Consider the following 26,345-nt stretch of genomic DNA (forward strand, 5'->3'; position numbering starts at 1 on the left):
CTCTAGACATTCACACAGTGAGACTGAAGGAGGATATTCTTAAGAGAGGATCACAAATGCTCAATAGTTATGGGCATATGATCATATAAAATGTTTACTGAAATAAACTCCAAGAATTGGAAACAAGGTTTTTTTGTTATTTTGCTTTTTGTTTGCTTTTTTTCTCCTTTGTTGCTGTTTTTTTTTGTTGTTGTTGCTGTTTTATATTTCTCCACCTTTTGTTTGTATGTAAGTCTATCCATTTGGGGGAGGGTAAGTGGGGTCACAGACATGGTGGTACAAAGGGTGAACAAATGCAACAGTGACACTCACTAGACACTATGTTGAAAATTAAGTGTACACTTTGTTGGGGAGAGGGATCAGAAAGTATAATCTGGGAAAAAAAATAAGGGAAGAGGTGACACTGTTCAAAAAGAAATGTACTCATTACCTGATTTATGTAACTGTAATCCCTCTGTATATCACATTTAAAATAAGAATAAAAATATATTTTAAAAAATTAGTCAGAAAAGACAAAGATCACTTCACACTAATAAAGGAATTATCCACCAAGAGGACATAAGAATTGTTCTCGTTCATGCTCCAAAATGCACCCAACTTCATTAAACAAACACTGGACTTAAAAGCACAGCTAGACTCCAACACAATGATAGTGACAGACTTCAGTACCTCATTCACATCACTGGACATGTTGTCTAGACAAAAAATCAGCAATTGGACTTAACAAGCATCTACAGACAATTCCATGTAACAGTTGCATAATACATATTCTCAGCAGTCTACAGAACTTTCTACAACATAGATCACATTTTAAGAGATAAAGCATGTCTCAGCAAACATAAGAAAATTGAAAATACTCCTTGTATTTTATCTAACCACAATGGGATAAAACTGGAATTCAACAACAGAAGAAATCACAAAACATACTCAACTCATAGAGACTGAAAAACAGTTTGTTAAATAATGAGTGGGTTATAGTAGAAATAAGAGGGATATCCAAAAATTCTTTGGAGTTAATGGAAATGAAAATATACCTTATCAGAATCTTTAGACATATGTTTAGTTATGAGCAACTATATATAAGGAGATCTCAAATTCATAATATAATGATGTCCCTCCAGCTCCAAGAAAAACAAAACAAGCCAAATCCAAAACTGGTAGACAGAAAGAAGTAATAAAGATTAGTACGAAAGCTGGGCACCGGTGGTTCATGCCTGTAATTTTAGCTACTCTGGATAAGATCTAAAGGATCATATTTCATCAGCTGGGGAAAAAAAAGTTTATCAAACTATTTCCAAAATGATGAGCAAAATGTGGGGCTGCTGGTATGGCTCCAGTGGTAGAGACCTAAAATAATGACAATCATTTTGATGATAATGTTGACTAGTAATGGTAATGGGACATGAATGTAAAAGGGGGCCATCTGGGAGTGGACCAGTGGGATCATTGCCAGGAAAGGAAAAGAAACTGATAGGAATAAAGGATCTTACACACACACACACACACACACACACACACACACACACACACACACACACACCATACTGAAACTCAAAACTGCCATTTGAGGCAGGTGCCAGTGGCTCACTCCTATAGTCCTAGTTACTCAGGAGACTTAAATCTGAGGATTGAGGCTTGAAGCTAGCCAGACAAAAAAATCTGAAACTCTAATAATCAATTAGCCACTAGGAAAAAAAAGTCCAAAAGTGGAGCTTTGACTCAAATGGTAGAGCTCCAGCCTTGATCAAAAAAACTCAGGGGAAAAACAAACAAACAAAAAACTCAGGGACAGGGTATCAGGCCCTAAATTTGAGACCCAGAACAGAAAAAGTTGAACAAAGGGTGAACAAATACAACAGCAATACTCACTACATACTATGTTGAAAATAATGTAAACATCTTGTGTGTGTGGACAGGGGTGAAAAACTGGGAGAGAACGAGGGAAAGGGACACATTGTTCAAAAGAAATATACTCATTAACTGACTAACTGTAATCCCTCTGTATGTCACCTCTTCAATAGCAATAAAATATATTTGTAAATGGGATTTTCAAATTTGCAAAAACAATTATATTTTATACATAATGCACACATATTTTTCCATATGCAGCAGCCAAATACTAAAATCTTGGGCTGGGAAAGTGGCTCAATGGAAGAGTGCTTGCTTTGCATGCCTGAGGCCCTGGGTTTGATTCCTCAGCACCACATAAGCAAAAAGAAAAAAGCCGGAAGTGGTGCTGTGGCTCAAGTGGTAGAGCGCTAGCCTTGAGCTGAAGAGCTGAGGAACAGCGCCCAGGCCCAGAGCTCAGGACCCACGACCGGACCCAAAAAAATAAATAAATAAAATCTTTAAGAAGCTTTAAAATTAATAAATAAATATAAGCCCTAGGACTTGTGCACACATGCACATGTGCACACCTGAAAATTGAAAATTTCAGAGAAGATAGGAGTATATGGTAAAGGGAGTGAATTTGTACAAAGTATACTATGCGTATGCATGAAAATATCTCAGTAGGAAAATGAATAAAAGATATGTTTTAAATAATGAGAAAAAATTAAATGGTCACCAAAATGAAGGTAGTAAAAGACAACCAAAAGAACAAAAGAACAAAAAGAAGATATAAAGAAGGTAATTAGCCAAAAAATATATATCTGAACAATCCATTAAGTTGGTCTAAAAGTCACAATCAAAATGATATTGTTAAAGCAAAGCAGAAAGCATGAATCAACTTTGCTTTGGATTTTAGATCCTACTTTCAATAACCAACAAAACAACCAGACAGAAAATCAGCAAGGAAGTAGAGGACTTGAACAGCACTACAGAACAATACTGCCAAAAGTGGCACTGTGGCTCAAGTGGTAGTGCGCTCCCCTTGAGTTGAAGAGCTGAGGGACAGCATCCAGGCCCAGAGTTCAAGCCCCAGGACCAACAAGAACAAAAAACAAAACAAAACAAAAAACTAGGGCCAGAACAATACTACCTAATTGACTCACACACCATTCCAACCAACAGCCTCAGAATATACCATCTTCACAAAAGCATGTCGGACATCTTCCAATATAGACCACATGGTAAGCATGAAATAAGTCTAAATAAATTTACTAGAATTGATATATTCAAATATGTTCTCCAACATGATGGAATAAAATTGGATATCACCTACAGAGAGAAATCTTTTTGTTGTTGTTGTTGTAATTGTTGTTGGTCATGGGACCTGAACTCTGGGCCTGGGTGCTGTCCCTCAGCTCTTCAGGGCTAGCACTCTACCACTTGAGCCACAGCACCACTTCTGGCTTTTTCTGCTTATGTGGTGCTGAGGAATCGAACCTAGGACCTGGTGCATGCAAGGCAAGCACTCTACCACTGAGCCACCCTCCCAGCCCCAGAAAGAAATATTGAAAATCAATAAAATATTTGGAAATAAAAGAGTACATCTCTAAATAACCCCTGGGTCAAAGAAGAAATCACAAGGGAAATTGTAAAATATTTGGGGCTAAATTAAAAGGAACCTAAAACATGTCAAAATTTATGATATACAGGTAAAATTTAGATATTCAACCTACAATAGAAGTGAAAAGTCTTTCAATAATCTAAACTTTTATATTAAGAGACTAGACAACAGGAGAACTCTAAATGCAAGGTAGCAAAATAGATAAAGTGGCAGAGATAGGAGCAAAATGAATTTAGAATATAAAAATGTAAAACAGATATAAACAAAAAGTCTGCTTCATCAAAATCAATAAAATTCAATAAATATTATCTGGACTGTGCAAGAAAATGAAAGAATGCACAAACTGCCAAAATCAGAAAGAGAGGGCTTACCTAGCAAATGAAGATACAATTGCTTATAAGGGAATATTATAAACAAAGTAGTGTCGAAATATTAGACAAGAGATAAAAGTGATAAGCCTCTAGACACATGTATTGTGTGTGTGTGTGTGTGTGTGTGTGTGTGTGTGTGTGCGCGCGCGCGCGCGCGCGCTTGTCCTAAGGCTTGAACTCAGTGCCTGAGTACAGACCCTGGGCTTTTTGCTCAAGGCTGGAACTCTACCACTTGAGCCACAGCTTCACCTTTGGCTTTTTGGTGGCTAATTGGAGAAAAGAGTCTGGTGGACTTTTCTACCTGCGCTAGCTCCATCCTCAGATCTCAGCCTCCTGAGTAGTTAGGATAACAGTCATGAGCCACCCATGCCCGGAGACACATGTATTTTTAAAATGGCTATTTGAAAAAGTACAGTGGAAAAATGAGTATATGAAGAAGTATGCTGACTTTGAACTGACCCAAAAAGAAGTGAAAAACTGTAATCGATGTCAAAAAAAACCTTATTTAGTAATTTAAAATTTCCCTGTAAAGAAAATAAGTTCTATCAATTATTAAAGAAGAAATAATGCTAATTGTTTATTAAAAATATTTCAGAAAACAGAAGGATCAAGCTTAAAAAGCTAAAACCTACAGGACAGGAGAAAATCTTTGTTAACTATATATCTGACAAGGACTAAAAAAAGAATATACCAGGAGTTTAAAAAACTAAATCCTGGCTGGGAAGGTGGCTCAGTGGTAGAGTGCTTGCCTTGCATGCATGAGGCCCTGGGTTCGATTTCTCAGCACCACATAAGCAAAAAGAAAAAAGCCAGAAGTGGCACTCTGGCTCAAGTGGTAGAGTGCTAGCCTTGAGCTGAAGAGCTGAGGGACAGCGCCCAGGCCCAGAGTTCAGGCCCCATGACCGGACCCCCCCCCAAAAAAACCCCATAAATAATTAAATCCTGTAAAAATCAATAAACCAATGAATAAATGAGCAAACGAGTTAAATAGAAACTTCTTAGAAGAAGTAGTTCAAATGGCCAATAAATGAAGAAATGTTCAATATCCCTGGTCATAAAAGAAATGCAAATCAAAACAACACAAGATTCCCTTTCACGCCATTCAGAATGGGCCATCACCAAGAATATGAACAACAAATGTTGGCAAGGATACTGGAGGAAAGGAACTCTTATATACTTCTGGTGGGAATGTAAATTAATGTACTGACTATGAAAGTCAGTGTGGAGGTTTCTCAAAAGTTAAAAATAGCTGGGCACTGGTGGCTCATGCCTGTAATCCTAGCTACTCAGAGGCTGAGATCTGAGGATCATGGTTTGAAGCCAGGCAAAAAAGTCTATGAGACTCTTATCTCCAATTAACCTCCAAAAACTTTGGAAGTGGAGCTGTGGCTCAAGTGGTAGAGTGCTAGCCTTGAGCAAAAACCTCAGGACAGCTCGGGATAACTTAGGCCCTAAACTCAAGCCCCAGGACTAGCGCACACGCGCATGCGTGCGCGCATGCACTCACACACACACACACAGAAATGTAAATCAGGATACAATTGTGGTATCTGCACATATCTGTTCATTGCAGCATTGTTCACAATAGCCAAGCTATGGAAACAGCCCAAATGTCCTACAACCAATTAATATATCAAGAAAAAGTGGTATATATATGCAGTGGAATTTTATTCAGCTATCAAAAAGAATGCAATTATGTCATATGTAAGATGGATCCGGATAACTTCAAGCCAGACTCAGAGGATAAGAATTACGTGTTTTCTCTCATATCTAAGTATTATTAGACCAAAATCTAAACATATATGTAAACACATGCAGGATCATATGCATACATATATGATCAAAATGACTGAAGTATGGTACACACAGAAGTAGAATTCCATGGTATACCACCTTTGAACAATTAGCAGGTAGTTTAATAAAAAAAATTAGGAAACTGAAGCATATCTTGAGTTAGAAGTGAGGGCTAATGGGAGATGGTGGATGAATAGAAAGAGGAAAAGTGTGTGAGTGCAGTAATGATATTCAATATAGATAGATGAAAATAGAATGAGGAAATGAGTGGGAAAGGAGAGGGAGGAAGAAGAATGATAGAAGCAGTGATCGAGATGCATTGTATACATAAATGGCATGTTAAATGGAAGCTTCCTTGTACAATTATTTAAAGATAATGATAATAACAAAAGAAAATAGAAGATGTCCTAATTCATTCTATGGGACAATACGTCATATCTTTACCTTCCTCCTAAAGTGCAAATGATACTTTCAAAATAACTATATTTTTAAAAGCATAAAAAATAAAAATTTTAAATTTTATTTTATTGTAAGATGCTGTACAGAGGGGTTAGAGTTACATGAGTAAGGCAATGAGTACATTTCTTGTCAAGCATTGTTACCCCCTCCTTTGTTGTTCTCCCACTATCTCTTTTCTTCCCATCTTCCTCACTCCTCCCCCCCCCAAATTTGTAAAGTTCATTTCCCATATACTGTTATGTGGGTATCATTGTTGCAGTGGGTCATCCTGTGTCCTTATTTCAGCATTTTGTTATTCCCCTTCCGCTCCCCAAGTTAGACAAATGAATATACAAGATGCCAAAATCAAGTACAATGACAGCAGAGGATATACCATAGGGGGAAGAACATACAAAGGAAACAAAAAAAATAACATATTACATTGAAAACAGCAACAACATATCTTGGGGTTCATTTCACTTAGCATCATCTTATATGGTCATATGTACATAGCTGTTGAGCTTTATAAACTTTCTAAAATTATCTTATTAGTGTAATCTTATAGTGGTATTTCCATACTATCTATATATAATATATAAAACATAATATATAATATATATAATATGTTGTGATTATACTCACTGCCTCTATTACTTTCTCCCAATATCCTTTTGAAACTTGCTTTAAAAAAAATCTTAAATAGGGCTGGGAAGGTGGCTCAGTGGTAGAGCACTTGCCTTGCATGCATGAGGCCCTGGATTCGATTCCTCAGCACCATATAAGCAAAAAGAAAAAAGCTGGAAGTGGCGCTGTGGCTCAAGTGGTAGCCTTGAGCTGAAGAGCTGAGGGACAGTGCCCAGGCCCAGAGTTCAGGCCCCATGACCAGACCCCCCCCAAAATTTAAATGCATATGTTGAATGAAAACTCTCTGTTAAAAATTTTAAAATAAAAATGTCTTAAACTTTTTATTTTAAGTGGGTTTTGTCCTAGTCATATGTAGAGACAATATACTTTGATCATATTTCCTTCTACCCTCTTTTTTTCCTGTTCCACCTTCCTGTTCTTATCTCCAAAATAGTCCCCTTTTTACAGACCTTCAAATTTGCCCAGCATACTATCTTTTGGTCATTCTCAACAATTAAAACTGACCATGCCTGGGCTACTCTGTGGTGAAGGAAATGTGTCAAGAACAAAGGGCACCCCCCCCCAATTCAAGCTCATCCTCAGAGTTTTCTCCTTCGGTTGCTTACACAGACCTGGCAGGGGCAGCTACCAGTCAAGTTTGGGTGCCAGGGAACCTTCAATAACAGTAGCTCCTCCTTGATGCTAAGATGAGTTGCATCAGAGTTAATGGGACTGTGTCTGACACATTCCCCAGGTGCAGCCACCAAGCAGGTGTAGCATCATTCAACTCATTCCACCCAATCACAAGCAAGAATACAAGGGATGTTGCCGATTTGGATCTGAAGTGTTTCCCTAAGAGTAAACCAACAGTTGTACCCAGAGTAGTGCTGTTGAGAGGTTATAGAACCTTTGAAGATGGGGACCTTCAGGTCACAGAGGACACGCTCTGGATGGGGCCAGTAGGCACCAGCTTCTTCCTGCTCTGTTGGCTTCCTAGCTACAAGAGGAGCAGTTTTGTTCTGCCATATGCTCTCCACTGTGATGTTCTTCCTCACTACAGGCCTCAAAACAATGGGGTCCATAGATGGCAGATTCCAAAACTGTGAGCCAAAGTACACCTTTTCCTTTATATTATAGTTGGTTTCTCTTGAAAATTGTTAGTATGGTGGCAGGCCAACTAACAGTACAAGGATTTTTACATGACTTTTTGCATTAGAGAGAAATCTAAAAAACGACCCTACTAATCCTCTTGAGAAAGACAAAGGTGCTTCTAGAAGGGGAAGAGCCACAGGCTGCAACTGGTGGCAGGAGCAAGATGTTTAGTCAGTGCACTTCCATGGCACCATGGAGTGGCACAAAAGGAAAGCAGTGTGCTCTGGGAATGGCATGGTGGGCACATGCCAAGGGATCCCAGCCCCGTCTCTGTAACAACATGAAGAAGAGCAAGAACAGAGAAAGTGGGAAAGAAGAAGGAAGAGAAAGAAGAGACAGACTAGGAGAGCCAAGGCAAGAAAACAAATGAATATGTGTAACGGTGGTGTTTTAGGACCCCTTAAGTGGAACTGACCTACAACCCTCACAACAGAGAATTGGTATTTACCTTCTGAATCCTTGTTGTAGAAAACACCATGTGGATGCAAGGAGTAAGGCCGGGAAGCAAAGTTCTTTAAGTGAATGACAATCACATCACCCACTTCAGCCCGCAGGATTGGGCCCAGGAATCCAAGCCAAGGGGGTTTGGGGATCTCAGTAGAATAGGTCCCATCGGTGAAGTGTCTGTAAACAGCCTTTTTATAGATGCCACCTATCCGGTTGGGCCCTCTTTCGAGAAATAATGTTGCAAGTCTAAAAGTAAAAAGGAAAGTATTTTATCACTGAGATTACAAGAGAAACTCTAATGGCTTACTTGAAATGTATACTTGCATTATAATTTCTCATTTGGTATTCACCATGACATGTAATCTCTGTAGTGCCAGTGACAATATATATGTCCTGCGGGTCCTGGGGCTTGAACTCAGGGCCTGGGCTTTGTCCTTGAGCTTCTGAGGTAACACTTTTTTTTTCTTTTTGGTAGCACCCTATCATTTGAGGCACAGTTCCACTTTCAGCTTTTCGGTAGTTCATTCGAGATGAACTTTTCTGTGCAGGCTGGCTTCGAACTTCAATCCTTACATCTCAGCCTCTTGACTAGGATTATAGACATGAACCACCAGTGCCCGGGCTCATTTTGGGTTTTTGACAAACTACAAAGAACAATAACATCCACAGCCCCCACGAAAACAAAAGCAAAAGATTCTGAAGTCACAGTCTTGGTTTTCCATTTCTTCTTCAACTTGGTCTGCTGGGGGAAAAATGGTCTCTTCCTCATTGTTCTCTGATGCACCTGTGGCTCCTTCCCTAGAAGCCCCTGCCCCGCCCAGGTAACTGGAGCACAGTGGGAGGAACCACATGGCAGTCTCCTTTGGGGTGGACCTTACACACCTTCCTTCTTTTTTCATGGAATCCACTCTTAATATGCACTTGCTACCAGAACCTTGCTAGGTGCTGTGTAAAAGATGCAAAAAGAGCTTTAATCATGGAAAAGTAAGCCATATGTGCTTGACAGTTGAGGGATACAGGCTCAACTTTTCTAGAATTATAGTTGTTCAAAAAAGGAAAATGTGGCTGTGAACAGGTGTAAGAAAACACCCCATGACAAAAACAGGAATTAAGAAGCAGGCTTTTCTACAAGCCTGCTTTTCTTCTATGAAAAGTAGTGCCGGGGTGCTGGAGGGCAGAGGCAGCCGAGAAAAGCCACTTCCTTATATACCACCTGTTCCAATCATACACCACCTGTCCCGATCGTTCTTTGGGGGCAGTAGGCTGAAACTGCTCAAACTTGCAAAACTAGTTACAGTGCTAAAAGTTCCTACTGACCCCCAGCCATATAAACTCTGCTACAACCAGACTCTGTGGGACCTCTCTGATCCTGACCAGGGAGTTCTCCCGGGAGTGTACCCCAATAAACTTTTCTTTCTTCACCTTTACCTCCTCCTGTGTGTTCTTTGCTCACCTAACATCTTACAAGGATGACAGTAGAAAAGGACAAAGAGTGAAGGGGAAGACATGCAGTTAGCAGGGTGGGGAGGAGGGCATGGGCTGGACACTGGTTTGAGAAGTAGAAAGGTGGTATGCAAAAAATGCCTGGACTAGATGGATAATGACAATTGTAATTCCAGGTTGAAGAATTTAGAATTTCTATTGGAAGCACTGAAGTGTCCTTGGGGCTGAGCAACCAGTGGTTCACACCTGGAATCCTAGCTACTGAGAATGATGGTTCAAAGCCAACCCAGTAGATAAATCCAAGAGACTCTTTTTTTTGGGGGGGGTCTGGTCATGGGGCCTGAACTCTTGGTCTGGGTGCTGTCCCTCAGCTCTTCAACTCAAGGCTAGCACTCTACCACTTGAGCCACAGCGCCATTTCCGGTTTTTTTTTTCCTGCTTATGTGGTGCTGAGAAATCGAACCCAGGGCTTTAAGCATGCAAGGCAAGCACTCTGCCACTGAGCCAACTTCCCAGCCCCTATAAATCCAAGAGACTCTTATCTCCAATTAGCCAGCAAGAAACAGGAGTAAAAGTGTGGCTCAAGTGGTCAAGAGCCAGAAAAGCCAAGCAACAGTGCAAGGCCCTGATGTCAAGCCTCAGTACTAGCACAGGAAAAGAAAAGAACAGAAAAAGGGTAGGAAAGGAAAGGGGGGGGAAGGAAAGGAAAGGACAGGACTCACTAGAACTTTTCATAAAATGGGTGAATGATAATTGGTGTTTAAAGACCTTTCTTATGGCAGTGGTGTGCGAATTTTAGAGTCAGATAAAGGGAAAAGGCAAAGATGAGAGGCAAAAAGGAGAGAAGATTGCAGCCAAAGGAAAAGGAAAAGCAGGATTCTGGGATTGAAGTGAGTGGGTGCACTCTGGCCCTCGGGGCCAAAGGGAAGACTTGGTGTGTGGAAACAGAATTTGGAAGGCTGCGGAAAAAAAGCTGCACTTTACCATACTAGCTTTTGGGAAAGTGAAGCCTGCTTCTGTACTCAGAGCCTGTGCTTAGTGCAGGGCTCCAACCAACAACTACTGAGCAAAAATGGAATGACTACTGTGAAAGCCGCTATTTGGTGTAGTTGTAAATTCCCAGGGAGTGAGCAGCAGAGGCCCAGTCTGGAACAATGCTGCGAATGCACACACATTCTACAGTCATTCTACACATGCTATTCTTGTCAAGCCCTGTACTCAGTGCTAAGAACTCATAAAGGGAATTTAATTTGGAAAAGAGAATTGTGAGAATGCAGATGATGTTCTGGGACATCTAATCTGGAGTGTAGGACAAATCAGGAAAGGCTGCTCTTGCAATCGATGCTTCCATGTGCTTCCAAAGAGCAAAGAGGAGTTATCCAAGGAAGAAAGAAGGAAATACCAATGTGGTGAACATTATGGCAATGCAACACTCATGTTCCATTTGGTCTAAGAGCACCCTTCTCCATTCTCATCCTGTAGGCTTTGGTTGGAGTTTCAGCTCCCAATCTGGTGACTCAGCCTAACCTATGAGCATATAAGCTCCCATAACACAGATGCTGTCAAGGGAGGACTCATGGTCCAGATCAACTCGCTGATAGCATTCACCCCTACTCTAGACGATTGTGATTAGATCCAGGACAGCCACGGAGTAACTCAGGGGTTAGATCTGAGGGAATCTGGAGGCCTGTGAAGAATGTCATAGTGCACGTACCCAGGTCTGCCTGAGAGCTGTCAGCTTCGCTGTTTGCTTGAAGCTTACTATCTACTTATTTTTACCTCTAATCAAATGCAGTTGCTTTTATCATCTTGAACATTCCTGTTCATTTTCCATTCCCATTTTGTTTTTGCTTTTTAGATAAAGCCTTGTTTTGTTACCCAGACTGGTCTCAAATTTACAATCTTGTGTCAGCCTCTCAAATGCTCAAATGACAAACAAGTACCACTATACCTGGCCTTCCTTCCTCTCTTTCTCCTTCCTTCCTTCCTTCTTTCCTTCTTTCCTTCCTTCCTTCCTTCCTTCCTTCCTTCCTTCCTTCCATCCTTCCCTCCTTCCTTCCTTCCTTCCATTCTAGTACTGGGACTTGAATTCAGGTCCTGAGCACTATCTCTTAGCTTTTATCTTTCAAAGCTGGCACTCTACCTCTTGAGCCACAGCTCCACTTCTGGCTTTTAAAAAAAATCTTTCTTTTTTATTGTCAAGGTGATGTTCAGAGAGTTACAGTTGCATAAGTAAGGTAATAAGTACATTTCTTGTCAAACTTGTTACCCCTTCCCTCATTTTCCCTCCCCCCAACCCCACCCCAAGTTGTACAGGTCATTTCTAACATATTATCTTGTGAATATCACTGTTTCATTGGTTTTGTGTGTGTGTGTGAAGATAAGAGTCTCAATGGCTTTCCTGCCCAGGCTGGCTTCAAAACTCAATTTTCCAATCTCAGCTTCCTGAGTAGCTAGAATTCTCCTCATTTTTTTTATAGGATCTATTCTACTTTATACTTTATTTACTTTTAAGAACTCAATTATTCATCAAATTCATTTAAAATGAATTTGTGACCAGAGAGTGTTTTTCTTTCTCTATGAAAGAACAGAAGAAGAAAAGAAAATAGCCTTTAAACCCTTTCTGTATATTTTTCTTTTCTTTCTGAAGTCTTTACAACAAAAACTAGTTTATTCTTTCCTAAAAGATCTGACAGTCAGTGGTTTTGTCTGTTGCTTCCTTGTGACAGTACAAAGAATGGGCTTTGTGCTCTTGCTTGAATTCAGGGATTTGTGCTCTTGCTTGATTTTTACACTCCAGGCTGGCACTCTACCACTTACACCATACCTCCACTTCTGGCTTTCTTCTGGTTGCTTGGATGTAAAAATGTATCAGATTTGTCTTCTCAGGCATGTTTAGAACTGCAATCTCATTCCCCCGAGGAGCTATGATTACATGTGTGAGTCACTGGCACCTGACAGTCTAGTGTCTTTAATTGAGTGTGCTAGAATGAACAATTCAGTCAGTTCTGCTCTTTGCAGGTTCACAATGAATATGAGAATGGTTCTATGAGGACCAGTTGGATGTAGAAGTTCCTAAATGATTTGTTCTATGATATGGCAGCCTAAAGAGTTATGTGCTTACTCCAGTCTCCCAGGTTCCTCCAGAGTGTCTGGTACCAATTTTTGCCACCTCATCCCCCTCAGCATGGGTACAATCATCACATTTGACTTGGCTTTCTGAGTCAGAATCCTAGACTAATGGCCCTGATTCAGCCACCCTTGTCTGACACTGACAGGTGGGGGTGTAAATCCAGAGACTTCTTAACTCAACCTCACCACATTTCTGTTCTGCCCAAAGACAGAATCAGGGATGGTTCTGTGCACCCTCTTGGGTAGACATAGCCCTTCAACCAAATGAACTCAATAGCTATTTGTGACTGTGTCTCTGTAATAGAGAAAGCTCTTAATAAAGATGCATGACTACTCTGGAAAGAAATTAGTATGGAATCTTGGCTCTCCAGTAGGCTTTGTTGATAAGAAAAAAACATAGTATGACTCACAAACCCTCCTAGTGGACCATGTGTGCACCCACCATACGGTAAGCCTGTAGACTATCTGACTTTCAAGAACAGATTAGAGTCCATAGCAAGTATTGCTCTGGCCTAAATGTTTAGGACACAAAAATCAACAAGATACAGTTCCTGAATATGTTTATGGGCAAGAAGAAGAGATTAATATTGGTATCTATACTGAAGAGAATGATGAGAGTCCTATGAACAGAACAAATGCTCTGGGAATTTAGGATTCAATAAAAGGCAACGGACACTCCATGTGGCAGGAATAGCTTGAGCAAGGTGCCAAGGTGAGAGGATTAGCAGTTAGAAATGAACAAAAAAAAAGCTTTATATAGCCAGGAAACTTGATGAGAGTGAAACTGTAGAGAAATTTGGATGCTGGCTGAAGACATTTAGGTACAATGATATTTCAATTAAAAGTCTCTTCAATTAAAAGTTTCTTGATCAAGGAAATTAGACCATATATGTGTTTAAGGAATACAATTTGGGTGGATTCTCTATCTTACTTTTTATCATATCTGCTTACATGATTTTTTCTATTTACTTTTGCTTATTGGATTAAGCCCTTCCTATGTTTATACATCTGGATACTGACTGAGTCATTACACCCGCGCACCTGACCAAGACTTCATTTAATTTCATGTTTGATTTGGTGGTTTTTATTCCTTGCTATCTGAACTCAACTAAACCTCACATTCTCCATTACCCATGCAACATCAGCCATACCTAATTTTGATCTTTTTTAAAGCCAATTTGGTAAATCTCCTCATTGCCCTTATTCAATGTCATATTCTCAATTCCTGTCCTATCAAATCTAATCATTGCCCTAGCCTTTATTGCCACAGCAAGTCTGATATCCTCAGTATTAACAAATACATAATCTTCATTAAGATTGTGGAGAGCACCATAGATACAAAGTCAAAGATATTTTAGGGGCCTCATCCTCATTTACTAGAAGAGACTGTCAAATGTTAAGTGTGCCCATGAGTCAGAAACAAGCCTCAGACCTTCCTACTGCACAGTCCTCGGCAGTCCCAGTTATGAAGGATGCTTTGTCCACCTATCAGGCATCCCAGGACATGGAGGAGGTCACCATGTCAAGGAGCTAGGAGTCCATCCTGCAATGGAATGGAAGATGAGAATCCTCCCAGATTCCAGAAGAATCACTTAGGCAGATGGAAACAAGAACACCTGAATGTAAGGTGGGAGAAGAATCCAGAGGATCAACCAAAATAGTAGAGGTCCTCTGAAGAAATCTGTCCCAGCTTCATTTCTGGCCTCATTTTCTCTTTGCCCCCATTTCTAGGTCTTCATCTTTTTTTCTGTTCTTGAAACACATGCTTTTAGCATTCTAACACTTCCATACATTCTTTTTCTCGTGTCTCAGTATCTTTTTGATTCTCTACCTTCTAAGAACTCTTCCTCATCAGTTTGAAACTCTCTCTTCTTTCCTTCTCACTATACCACATGCATACATGCTTCACATACATTTGAAACAGTACTTTACAAGTTATGCTATAAGGTAAGATACATACATCTCTAGTTTGTGAGTTTATTGAACATAAAGCTTCTTCAAATATTTTTCTTCTCGCTAATGCCTAGCCTCATTTTCTATTGCCTACTATCCTCATGCAAATTATCTCTGAAAGAGAGTTGGTGCTTAATGGTTTTGTAGTCTAAAACAAACAAAAGAATGAGTTTTTCTCCCAGACTGACAAGTTAAAGCTGAATAGTTTTGCAAACTTTATTGCAGTAAAACCTGTGTTGCCTTGCTTGAATATTGTCTAGACCCATAGTAACAAACATGTTTTATCTTATGCCCTAAATCAGATCATCGGTAGTGATTGCTTAGTAAAGGGGTCAGGGTTGAGATCAGGCAGATGGAAGAATGATATAATCCACACCAGATGTCTATAGTAGCAATGGGGCTTGAGGCACACATGATGGTAGTTGCTCTTCATACTCTATGTGGATGGCCACGGTGCTCATGGCAATATGGTGGTCAAGGTCTTTAGGTGTGGCCCTCTCTACAGCTGATACACCTCACTACTGGAAGAACACACGCACTGGACTATTTTTTCATAGTGGCAACAACTAAAAAATAATCTACTCACGTTCATTTACTAAGTCCCTCTTGTAACCAAACTACACAAGGCATTATCCAATGATAATGGATAATGGGTCAGCACATCACTGATCATTATCCAATGGCTCCTGGCTCCAGGATATACTTCATAGCCATCAGAAAAGAACCAGTAAATGATGACAGGAGTTCGAATATGATTTGGAATTTTCTTTTTCATTTTAAATTTAAAAATATATTTAAGTAGTTGTACAAAGGAGGTGCCACATAACAAAGCAGCTTATGAATACAATATATCTTGATCAGGGTTGCTTCCTTCAATATTCTCATCCCCCTTTGACCTTCCCCATCTCTTACTTTTCTTAATTTTGTGGTTAAAAAAAGAGAAATGAACCAGTGGATATGTCTCAGAATGAAACACACAAAGAAGTTTCTCATAAGTCATCTTTGCTCATAAATCTACCTTTGCTAGTTATACCTTCCAAAAACTATTGGCTTCTTTCCAAGAACTTGCTGACACATAGAGTTTACAACCACCTTGATGTAAATCCTTTGTAATTTATAAACTAGGGCTTACAAGGTAGTGAAATTAAAAAGGAAAGCACTTACACAGACCATAGCAAGATTTTAAAATCAAGCTAAAAGGCCATTCTTTCCTGTCTCTAACCAGCTCCCTCTTTCTTTTTTTTTAATCTTTTAATTCATTTCTTTAATTCTTTTAGTAAAAATAAACAAAAACAAACAATTGCAGGCTTCCCCAAATTAACATTCTCTTCATAAAGAACCACAATTTTAGAATAATAATGTAACTTCACTGTCTTGATGGGAAGAACTTTGACTGGCTTCTCAGTCATCATCTGATGGGATGCAACCCTTGTTGAAAGACGGGTCCACATGGCCTCTGCTGGTTCCTGCCCCACTCAGTTGCAGAGATCAAAGAGCTGTCATCAGATCCCTGACCTACCCAGTTGGTCTTGAGCTATCTGAACGAACCTAGGCATAAGATTGAACATTCAATTCTCATGACCAGCTCCCTCTTTCTAACCAGCCAGATTCAGCTTGTTTTCAGACCCCCTGATATGATCATGCATAAGGACAAACTCACTAGTGACAAATGTATTCTTGGTCTCAGAAGCTCAAAAACCTTCAAGAATACTCAACTGAACCAGGTGTTAAATGGCTGGATCTTACCTCTGAGCTAGAAGCACCACAGGGAGGGGGCAGGAGGCAAGAAGTCAGCAAATTCACTAGAAATGACTGTGAAGGTTGAGAGAATTGCAACTTTAAGAACTTCTCCAGAGTGAGTACCGTATGAGAGGTTGGAGAGAAGGCTTTGGTTAAGTAATTGAGTTTGGGTGTGACACATGAGTAAGGAAGGTCCCGAGATCTAGTAAAGCAAGTGGTCACCAGAATCTATCCCAAGGGGATTAGACCAATGGACTCTAGGGTGAGCTCTTTTTGCAGAAGCCAAAGGGTAATTGAGAGCTGCTAACTGGCAAGTCATTCATCTTCTCTCTTCAACCCTCAGTGTCATTGTTAAGAATTGAACAGGTATTTTTGCAAATATCAGTTGAATGAGCCCTGCACTATTTATCTGCCCAGGCACCAGATTTTTAACCTACCCAGGGCACTCGGATGTGGCGGCCCTGCCTAATGATTGATTTGAAGTCAGTAGGGGAAGTTACCAGGTCAGGAGAGAACAACATGGGTTCAGATCCCTCATGGAAGAGCCAGGGTGTACTTGGCCAGCAAAAGATGTGCACCCCAAGAATCACCAGGCAAAATCTCCCAGAGTCAGCAAAGCTCTCCCCTCTCCCAGCTTCCCGGTTCAACTTCCAATCTGCATAAGGAGTTCAACATGATTGGAATCCTGCTTAAAATTGCAGAGAACAGTAGCAGTAAACATCTGAAAGACAGAAATGTTTTTCAATTGGTACATGATGTATATTTATGCTGTATCAGCACTAATAAAAAGCTAACACTTGTAACCACTTGCATACCATCCAACATGCTTGCTTATAGATTTATAAGTACATTCTATCTACACAAATAAGGTAAACCATTCAACCTTTGTTTTTTTTTTTGGTCTGGCTTACTTCACTTAATATAATTTTCCCCAAGACTTTTATTTCCTTACAAATGGTACCATATTCTTTTTAATGGATGACTAGAATTCCATTGTGTACATGCAAGAGGGGAGGCTGGGTCAAGGGGAGAGGGTTTGACAAATGAAAGGGAAAGAGAATGCAGTTAAGAGTTCATTGTATATACTACAAAATTAAAGTAAGGAGTTGGTTAAGGGGGGGTGAGAATGTTGAAGGGGTGACATTGATCAAGATGCACTGTATTCATAAACTGCTTTGTTAAATGGTACCTCCTTTGTACAACTACTTAATGATAATAAACAATTTAAGCTGGTCCATACAAACTTTTATCAGCTATTTTTCAACATTCTATTAATATCAATTATTTTTACAGGGGCATTTAATTTTGATATATCCATTAACATACAATGTACCTGGATCAGATTCAGCCCTCTACTTGTGTGGTTTTGAACAATATTCATATCAGAGAAAACATCTGGGAGGTAGCCAGGGAAGCAAGAAAAAGAGCAGCTTTGAAAGGACTCATCTTCATTCTACTATGGAGGTATTTACTCTGTACCCATGGACTCACATAGTAACAATAAGCTCACATTTTATTTAGGCTCAGACTGTTTTACCACTGAGGCACTAACATACTCTTGCGTACATTTTAACCCCCTGAAGACAATGTTGGCATCACAAAGTACGTAGATGGAGTCAGCTCTCCTTCTCTGACAGGGGCAGGACCTCCAAGAATCACCACTCAGCCTCTGGTTTGCTAAGACCCCATTCAGACACTGGCACTAAGTTCCAGGGTACATTGTGCACATTCAAGGTGCTTTTGGTTGAGGCAAAAGTGATACGGAGGATAAAAAATGCTGATCCTGGGGTATAATAGTCGAAGCTGTTGCATTCACCAGCCTCACTGTGGCTTTACGTAATCATATATAACTAAATGTAAACAGAAGTCACTCAGTGTCACTTCTCCATATATAGTTGGCAGTGACTGTTTGGCCATTTGCTATTGCCTTTTATTCATAACAGAAAGGAAGGTGTGATGGCTGAAGCTTCAGAAGCCACTCTGAAATAATGAAGAAGAGGATCACATCATAGGAGTAGTCAAGCTGAACACCAAAAGGAGCCTAGAACCCTGATGACTGTCAGCCTTTAGATCTCTCTTGTGTTTTTTTAATTGAGAAGAACACAATTTATTAATTTGTTTCATTTATATGAAAATCACCCTGTATGTCTAAAGAATTGTTAAATAGTTTTTGTAAATATAATAAACTCCCTAAAATTGAAGAAAAGTAGCTAAGTGGATATGAAAATAGGCAAATTAGTTTGCACAGAGATTTAAACCACTCAATTTGAAGTGGAGGATGAGATAGATCTATATGCTAAAGCCTAAGGTAACATTTAATCTAATTTAATTTAATTGGGGAAAACAAATCACTTAATGTTGGAAAGTTTCAATCAGTGCTTTGGACAGTGAAATGAAGATTTCTATTAAATTATGTAGAGTGGATATTAGTAAAAACTGTCATTTTACTACAAAAAGTGTTAGTATAGATTTGTTTATGAAAGTAGTTCATGACAGATGACCCACCCCCAGGAGGCATATCCATACATGACCTTGATTCAAAAATACTGAGCCACTGTTTTGCTAAAAGCCTTACTGAAATTAGATCTCTTTTGTGTAAGAAAAATTAACATATTTAAATTATTTTATAGTCTCCTGCTAACAATGAGGTGACTGTAACTTCTGACTGAACAGGCTGATCAAAAGGACAAGGAAGAAGCAGAGAAAGATACAAGTCTTCCACAAGCTGCCTAATTAGCACCAGCCAGAGTAGGCAGAGCTTTAGAGCTGACACTGGGTCACTAAGTGAGGTAGAAGCAGAGCAAGGATTTGATTCCATTGCTGGTACTCCTGACCCCTGATGAGTAAAAGATATAATGAAATTACTCATAGTTCACTGCAGCCAGCTCTGAAAGAAGTCCCTACACTTCTCTACCTTACTATCCCAGCAGACACACACATAACATGTGCACACACACACACACACCCATATACGCAAATGCATACTGAAACTTCCACATTCATACTCATACTCTCATGTGTATTCTGCTGTTTTTAATCTGGCCTAATTCCTGCCAGAAACTTCTCTATCCCGCTAGAATCCCAGAGGTTCAGGACCCTTACAGAAGTGCCAGGATATGCCTGTTCTAAGGAGATGTGTACTGGGAATCACATGGCAGGACCTCATTACTCTCCCTATCATCAATACCCAAAATGTTCCTATCACTTTTCTGGAAAGCCTTGCAAACAATTTAAAAAGAGACAAAATGGAACATTGGAGGAACAGAAAATGTTCACTGGTTTCCCACAGCATTTCTATCTATCTATCTGTCTGTCTATCTATCTATCTATCTGGTATATATATATATATATATATATATATATGTTGCAACGTTTCCCACAGCATTTGTATATATATATATATATATATATATATATATATATATATATGCTGCATATTTTGCACTAAATTACATGTTGACTTGTTTTGCACATTGCTGGGCATTCATCAGTCTTATTTACTAAACTGACACTAGTTGACCCCAAAAGGGATTAGCAATTCTGAGCAAAAAAAAAATGTAATGCTGGAGGTATAATAATTCCAGGCTTCAAACTTTACTACAAATCTATTATATTGAAAACAGCTTGTAATACGCACAAAAACAGGCCTGAGGACCAATGTAACAGAATGTAAGACCCAGAAATAAGCCCACTGACCTACAGCTATCTAATATTTTATAAGGAAGCTAAAAAAACATAAGATAGAAGAAAGACATCTTCCACAAATGTGTTGGAGAAACTAGATATCCACATGTAGAAAACTGAAACTGATCCTATTGTCATCCTGTATTTATCAATTCAAACATCAATCAAAGACTTCAATGTAAGACCTGAAAACATAAATCTACTATAGGAAGGAGAAGGAGAAAGGTTAAAACTTTTCAGCACAGGCAAGAACTTTCTGAATAAAGTTCCAGGCCAGGGTTCAGCAAATAAAGAAATAATAGACAAATGAGATTGCCTCAAACTAAAAAGTTTCTACATAACAAAGGATACAGTCAACAAACTAAAAAGACAGCCTACATAATGACAGAAGATATTTGCCAGCTCATCAGACAATGGCATAGTATCCAGAAAGAGTTCAAAAGACTAAACCTCAAATAATTAACAACCCAATTAATAATGGGCAAATACGATAAATAGAGACTTCTTGGAAAAAGAAATAAAAGTGTCCAATGGATACATAATAAAAATGCTCAGCATCTCTGACCATAAAGGAAATGCAAATCAAATAATATTGTGTTTCTATCTCACTCCAGTTAGAATGGTCATCCTCAAGAGTACAAACAACAGATGCTGATGCAGATGTGGGGGGAAAGGAACCACAATCCACTGCTGGTAGAATATAAGGTAGTACAGCTACTGTAGGAAGCAGTTTAGAGATTCCTCAAAAATCTACATAGAGCTACCCTAAGATATATCTACACCACTCTTCGGCATTAATCCAAAAGATTACAAATCAGAATATAGTAAAGCTACTTATACAACTGTTGTAAGGAACAAAGCAATCATAACCCCCATAAGAACATCCCAACCTACACTGCAATATTTTCATTCAATGTGGAGATGTGTCTATGTCCTGTGGTGAAGAAATCTGAATTGGGAGGTTTCACATTAGCAACTGCCTTAAAGACAGGGAAGAAATATAGACTCTCACATGCTGAAGCCAAAAGGCTATACTGTAAGAAATGCTTAAAAGTTGCTTTAAAGTTGCTTTTTTTCCAGGCACTGGTCACTCACGCCTGTAACTTTAGCAATTCAGGAGGCTGAAATCTGAGGATAGAGATTCAAAGCCATGGGGACAGAAAAGTCTGTGAGACTCTTATCTCCAATGAATCACCAAATAGCCAGAAGTGAAGCTGTGGCTCAAGTGGTAGCAGGCTATCCATGAACAAAAAAAGCCCAGGGACGGGGCTGGGAAGATGGCTCAGTGGTAGAGCACTTGCCTTGCATGCCTGAGGCCCTGGGTTCGATTCCTCAGCACCACATAAGCAAAAAGAAAAAAGCCAGAAGTGAAGCTGTGGCTCAAGTGGTAGCAGGCTATCCATGAACAAAAAAAGCTCAGGGACAGCACCCAGGCTCTGAACTCAAGCCTAGGACCCTCACCAAAATAAAATAAAAAAGCTGCCCTTTACTGAGAAACCTTGACTCCTTATTTGGTCCCATAAAACTGGATAAAGGGTAGACATTCCCGATTCCTCTGTTTTATATCCATATCTCTTTTCCTGAGCCATTCTCTTCTGCACTCACTTAGCCACCAGCTTGGAAGCCAAGAAGCAGAGGCTACCTGCTAGGAGACAATGACTCTTAGTCTAACAAGATCCCATTCAAGCCATTCTGAGGCAATGGAGCATCAAACTACCTCACACTACCTCTGACCATCTCTGAACACACCTATGATTTGAGATTGTTTTAGTTATGAATACTTTCTCAGTTCCCACCCTAATTCTCCTTATATAACATAAGGCAACTGTTGTTACCCTTGAAGACAGCCAAAGATGGCTGAAGATGCTCTGAAGTGCTATGTTCTCATGGCTGCTTCATTATTAATCTTTCTCTACCTTTCACCATGCCTCTTAATTTAGCATACAGGGGTGAGTAGCATAACCTGACATGGGGAACTCTGGAGTTTCAATAACATGGTAGGAGTATCTTCCAAAAGCAGGTGAGATTAACCATAGTCAGAAAGAGTCTGCCATAAGGTGGAAACTTCCTGGTCAGACTCAGAGGAGCTAATTGTTTATTGGGTGTGTGTACCTACCTCACCAGTACCTCAGTCTTTTTTTTTACCTCAGTCTTTAAGCTGGGTATTTTACTAGGATTTTTCCTCAGCGTTCAGCCTGGATCAATTATTGAGCATCTACTGTGTATGGAATATGAAACTAGAAACTGGAACCAAGATATTTAAATCTCAATCTTTACTGTTTTACAATCTGGTTGAGAGATCAAATCATATGCACTGAAGAATAAATACTAGGACAAGGCTTCATATGTTAGGTGGTAATTATGCAGCTTAGAGCCTGAATGTCTGGTAGCATGATAAAGATGAGCTGCAAAGTAATGTCAGCAGAAGGTGTTGTTTGAGCAGACATGTAGAAGAACACAGAACATTGTCTGAGCTTGAGAAGGAACTTTTTTTTCACAGAGAAAATAGTTTCTGATTGGGACAAATGCCACTTGGCCAAAAGGATAGAAATAGCACATTGGAACTCAGAGCTATACCTTCCTTAGTTAGTTGGGTATTAATTGTTTCTGTAAAATTCTTTCATCTTGATCTCCCTAGACCCAAATAGATTTTTGATCCTTCATTTTTGGATTTCATTTCCATAGAAGCCACTAGAAATATATGCAATTTATGTTAAAAATTCTTCCATATAGAGAAGAAGAAGTAGAATTTGTTTGAATCTCAATTTTCCCATTTGGGAAAGTGATGTAACCTTCCGGAACTCCAGACTTCTGAGTTGTAAGCCACTGATCATGATAGAACCATCATGAGAGTTACATGAGTTCAAAACCCCATGCACAGTCCCTGGCATATAGAACTCCATCAGTGGCACTTACGAGGATTTCTGGTGAAGCTTTCTTAGTTAAAAGAAGAAAGCAACTGCTCAAGGTCTCTTTCCAACAAAGCTCCTGATGCTCAAAATCCACTGACATTAGAAAGTGACTATTTTTAATGAACATGGAGGCTGAAGCCGGAGTGATGCAGCCACAGGCCTAGGAATGCTAGGAGCCATTGGAAACTCTAAGGACTCTCTTAGTGGCTTCAATGAGTATGGCCCTGCCAATATCTTGTGGCCTCCAAAACTAGGGACAAGCAAACTGCTATTGTTTAAAGCCATCTACTTTGTTGTCATTGGTTACAGCAGCCATAGGAAACTAATATGCCCGAGAGGCAAGTATCATGATCACTATTTTCCCAATCAGAAAATAGAAGCACAGAGAACTTCAATTACATGACTAATAAGTAGATCAAGAATTCTAAATTTGTTGATTGTGCCAGTCTCCTGCTTCACCAGCAAGCTGGACTGCTTGGTACTTCTGTTGGAGCATCGCTAGCTACACTTAGCTGAGACTACCTCCTTATGCTTTCTTACGCTTTCCAGGTAGAGGAGATCAGTCATCCCCTCCACATGACATGTTAAGCTTTCAGAACCTTGCTTGAAGCACAGCAGGCACTCAGGGACACTAAACTATTATATTGTCTGTCCGTGCTCCAGATCCTACCCACTGGGCCTTGGGGCCTTTCTTCATGGAGTGGGAAAAGAAAAGGACTGTGAAAAAGCAAAGGAAAACAGGAAGAAGAGGGAGTGAAGACTGTCAGCTGCCTTGCCATATTCATGCTCTTCTTTCTTAGTTACAAAATTTAATCACATTTTTGTTAGGATCATGTTCTGAAAATAGGCTGCATTTTAGAGTCTCCCTTTCATCTATGACTATTAAAAGAGACGTGGGCTGAGTAAAGTTGGGGGAAGTTTCCATGAGAGGTCTTTTCTTTTTTTTTTGGTAGGTTGTGGGGCCTGAACTCTGGGCCTGGGCGCTGTCCCTCAGCTCTTCAGCTCAAGGCTAGCGCTCTACCACTTAAGCCACAGCACCACTTCCAGCTTTTTTCTGCTTATGTGGTGCTGAGGAATTGAACTTAGGACCTCATGCTTGCAAGGCAAGCACTCTACCACTGAGCCAACTTTCCAGCCCCTCCATGAGAGGTCTTTACAGGACTGATGCACCTGGAACTATGCTCTTTCAACCTTTTCCCTTCTACTCTTCTTTTCTGGAATACAAAGATAATGGCTGGAGCTTCAGAAGCCACTTTGTGATGAAAACCATGACTGGGTCAGAAATACAGGAAAGCTCCTAAGTCTCTATCATAACAACTCTCCACCAGCCTAGCCCAGGAACCTCTGGATTTCTTTTCAAATACAAAATCCTAACTTTTTCTGCTGTTGTATCTTAATCACTTCTTGCAACTCAAGGCACCACTTACTGATACAAGTATAACAGCAGTTTCAAGAGATCCATGTGGCAACAGGGTCACATACATTTTTAATACTGGAAAGACCAAGTTGAGATTTGAATGTCATCATTTGTGTAAGACAATTACTAATGAAATTATGTCTTTCTTTTATTTTCTTTTCTTTTTTTTTGTCGGTTGTGGGGCTTGAACTCTGGGCCTGGGCGCTGTCCCTCAGCTCTTCAGCTCAAGGCGAGTGCTCTACCACTTGAGCTACAATGCCACTTCCGGTTTTCTGGTGGTTTATTGGAGATAGGAGTCTCACGGTCTCTCCTGCCCGGGCTGGCTTTGAACCGAGATCCTCAGATCTCAGCCTCCTGAGTAGCTAGGATTACGGGCGTGAGCCACCAGCGCCCAGCTTCTTTCTCTTATTTTCAAAGGGAAATATTTTTATAAAAGCTTCTTTCACCCAATTACTTCCCCTCAACTGACCTTTCTTTTAACGGAACATATGGGTCTCTTTCTCATATCTACTGTAGCATCTCCTTCCCATTAACTAGACTGATGCAGAGATATGGTTAGGTAGACCCACTCTCACAGGTCCTACAGACTTGGAGTTCTGTCAGTGGTCATTCCCACTCATGTCCAAAGGTAGTTCTGATCATAAGGGAGCCTACATAGAGAGAGGGGGGAGAGAGAGAGAGAGACAGACAGACAGAGAGAGAGACCTACATTTACTGAAAAGAAGCCTGCCTGTATGGCTTTAACTAAAGTGACCCCACTCAGGTCCCATTAAAGATCAGGCTTTGCCACTGAAGTGGCCACACCTTAATTAAGTACTTTATGAGCCTGAGTTGGACTGGCATGAATGGATCAAAATGCTGACACCATTCTCGGGCAAATCAAAGAAGCCTGGTATCCCCAATTAAGCCAGTGAAGAGAAGGAAGAGGAGGGGAAGGGAGGAAGAGGAGTATTTTAGCTGGAGAAACTATTTCTAAATAGAATGTAACTCTGAAATAAAAAATATTCCAAGAAAATAGTGGTGAGTACAGTCTGAGTTATAGTTTCGAATACTAAGACCAAAGAAAGATATCAAGTTGGAAAGTCAGATTGTACCATCTGGTTGCTAGAGTCTTGATCAAATGGTTTCAGTTATTTCCCATCTCATCTCTGTCATCAGGATTTACTAGGGTCTTTGTTTGCCAAATTTTAGTTTGGCATTCACCTTCTTGTTCTTCTAGTTTATGCCCATTCCTCTTCTTCAAAAATAAAGCAACCAGAACAATTAATGAAGTGACTTATTTTTGCTTTGATAATTCTGAATGCCTGCCTGTTGTTCTATAGTCTGTGGGATAGTTCACTAATAAGAGTCTATGTGTATGGGGGAGGGGGTCAAGTACATCTGGGCCCCTCAACTGCCATTATGGTGCTTCTACCCAAGCTGTAAAGGTGGAAGGTGGCTGGTATTCTTCAAACAACTAGAGAGTAATAAAGACAGAAGAAAATTATTACACCAAGTTCACAAAGAGACCTCAATCTAGAAGGGAAATGACAAGAACAAGTCAGAGTTGTGTAGAAAATTCTAAGCACAAAGTGGAGCTAGTTCTTAAAGAATAGAATGAAGAGTATGGTTAAAGTTAAAAACTGCCGTCTCCCCACTATTATTCCTAGGCTCTCTCTAGCTTCAATCCCTAATATTGGACATATGCAAACCATTTCTCTTTTTGTATTCCCCATTTATAAAATCTTTCTAGATTTTTTAAAGAAATCAGGTAAAGTTGTTTTTTAATTTGGTTCCAAATATTGTAT

At 39.8% G+C, this 26,345-nt stretch overlaps 1 protein-coding gene across 1 annotated transcript in view; it reads right to left on the minus strand.

Annotated features, from left to right (window-relative positions):
• Hephl1 (hephaestin-like 1) overlaps positions 1-26,345 on the minus strand; it is an 80,872-nt gene that overhangs the window by 51,080 nt on the left and 3,447 nt on the right. The window contains exon 2 of the mRNA XM_013028826.1: positions 8,279-8,523. Coding sequence (XP_012884280.1) covers positions 8,279-8,523 — 245 coding nt within the window. The remainder of the gene's footprint in view (positions 1-8,278; positions 8,524-26,345) is intronic.

The sequence above is a fragment of the Dipodomys ordii genome, unplaced genomic scaffold, assembly GCF_000151885.1.
Source record: "Dipodomys ordii isolate 6190 unplaced genomic scaffold, Dord_2.0 Scaffold114, whole genome shotgun sequence".
NCBI classification, from domain to species: Eukaryota; Metazoa; Chordata; class Mammalia; order Rodentia; family Heteromyidae; genus Dipodomys; species Dipodomys ordii.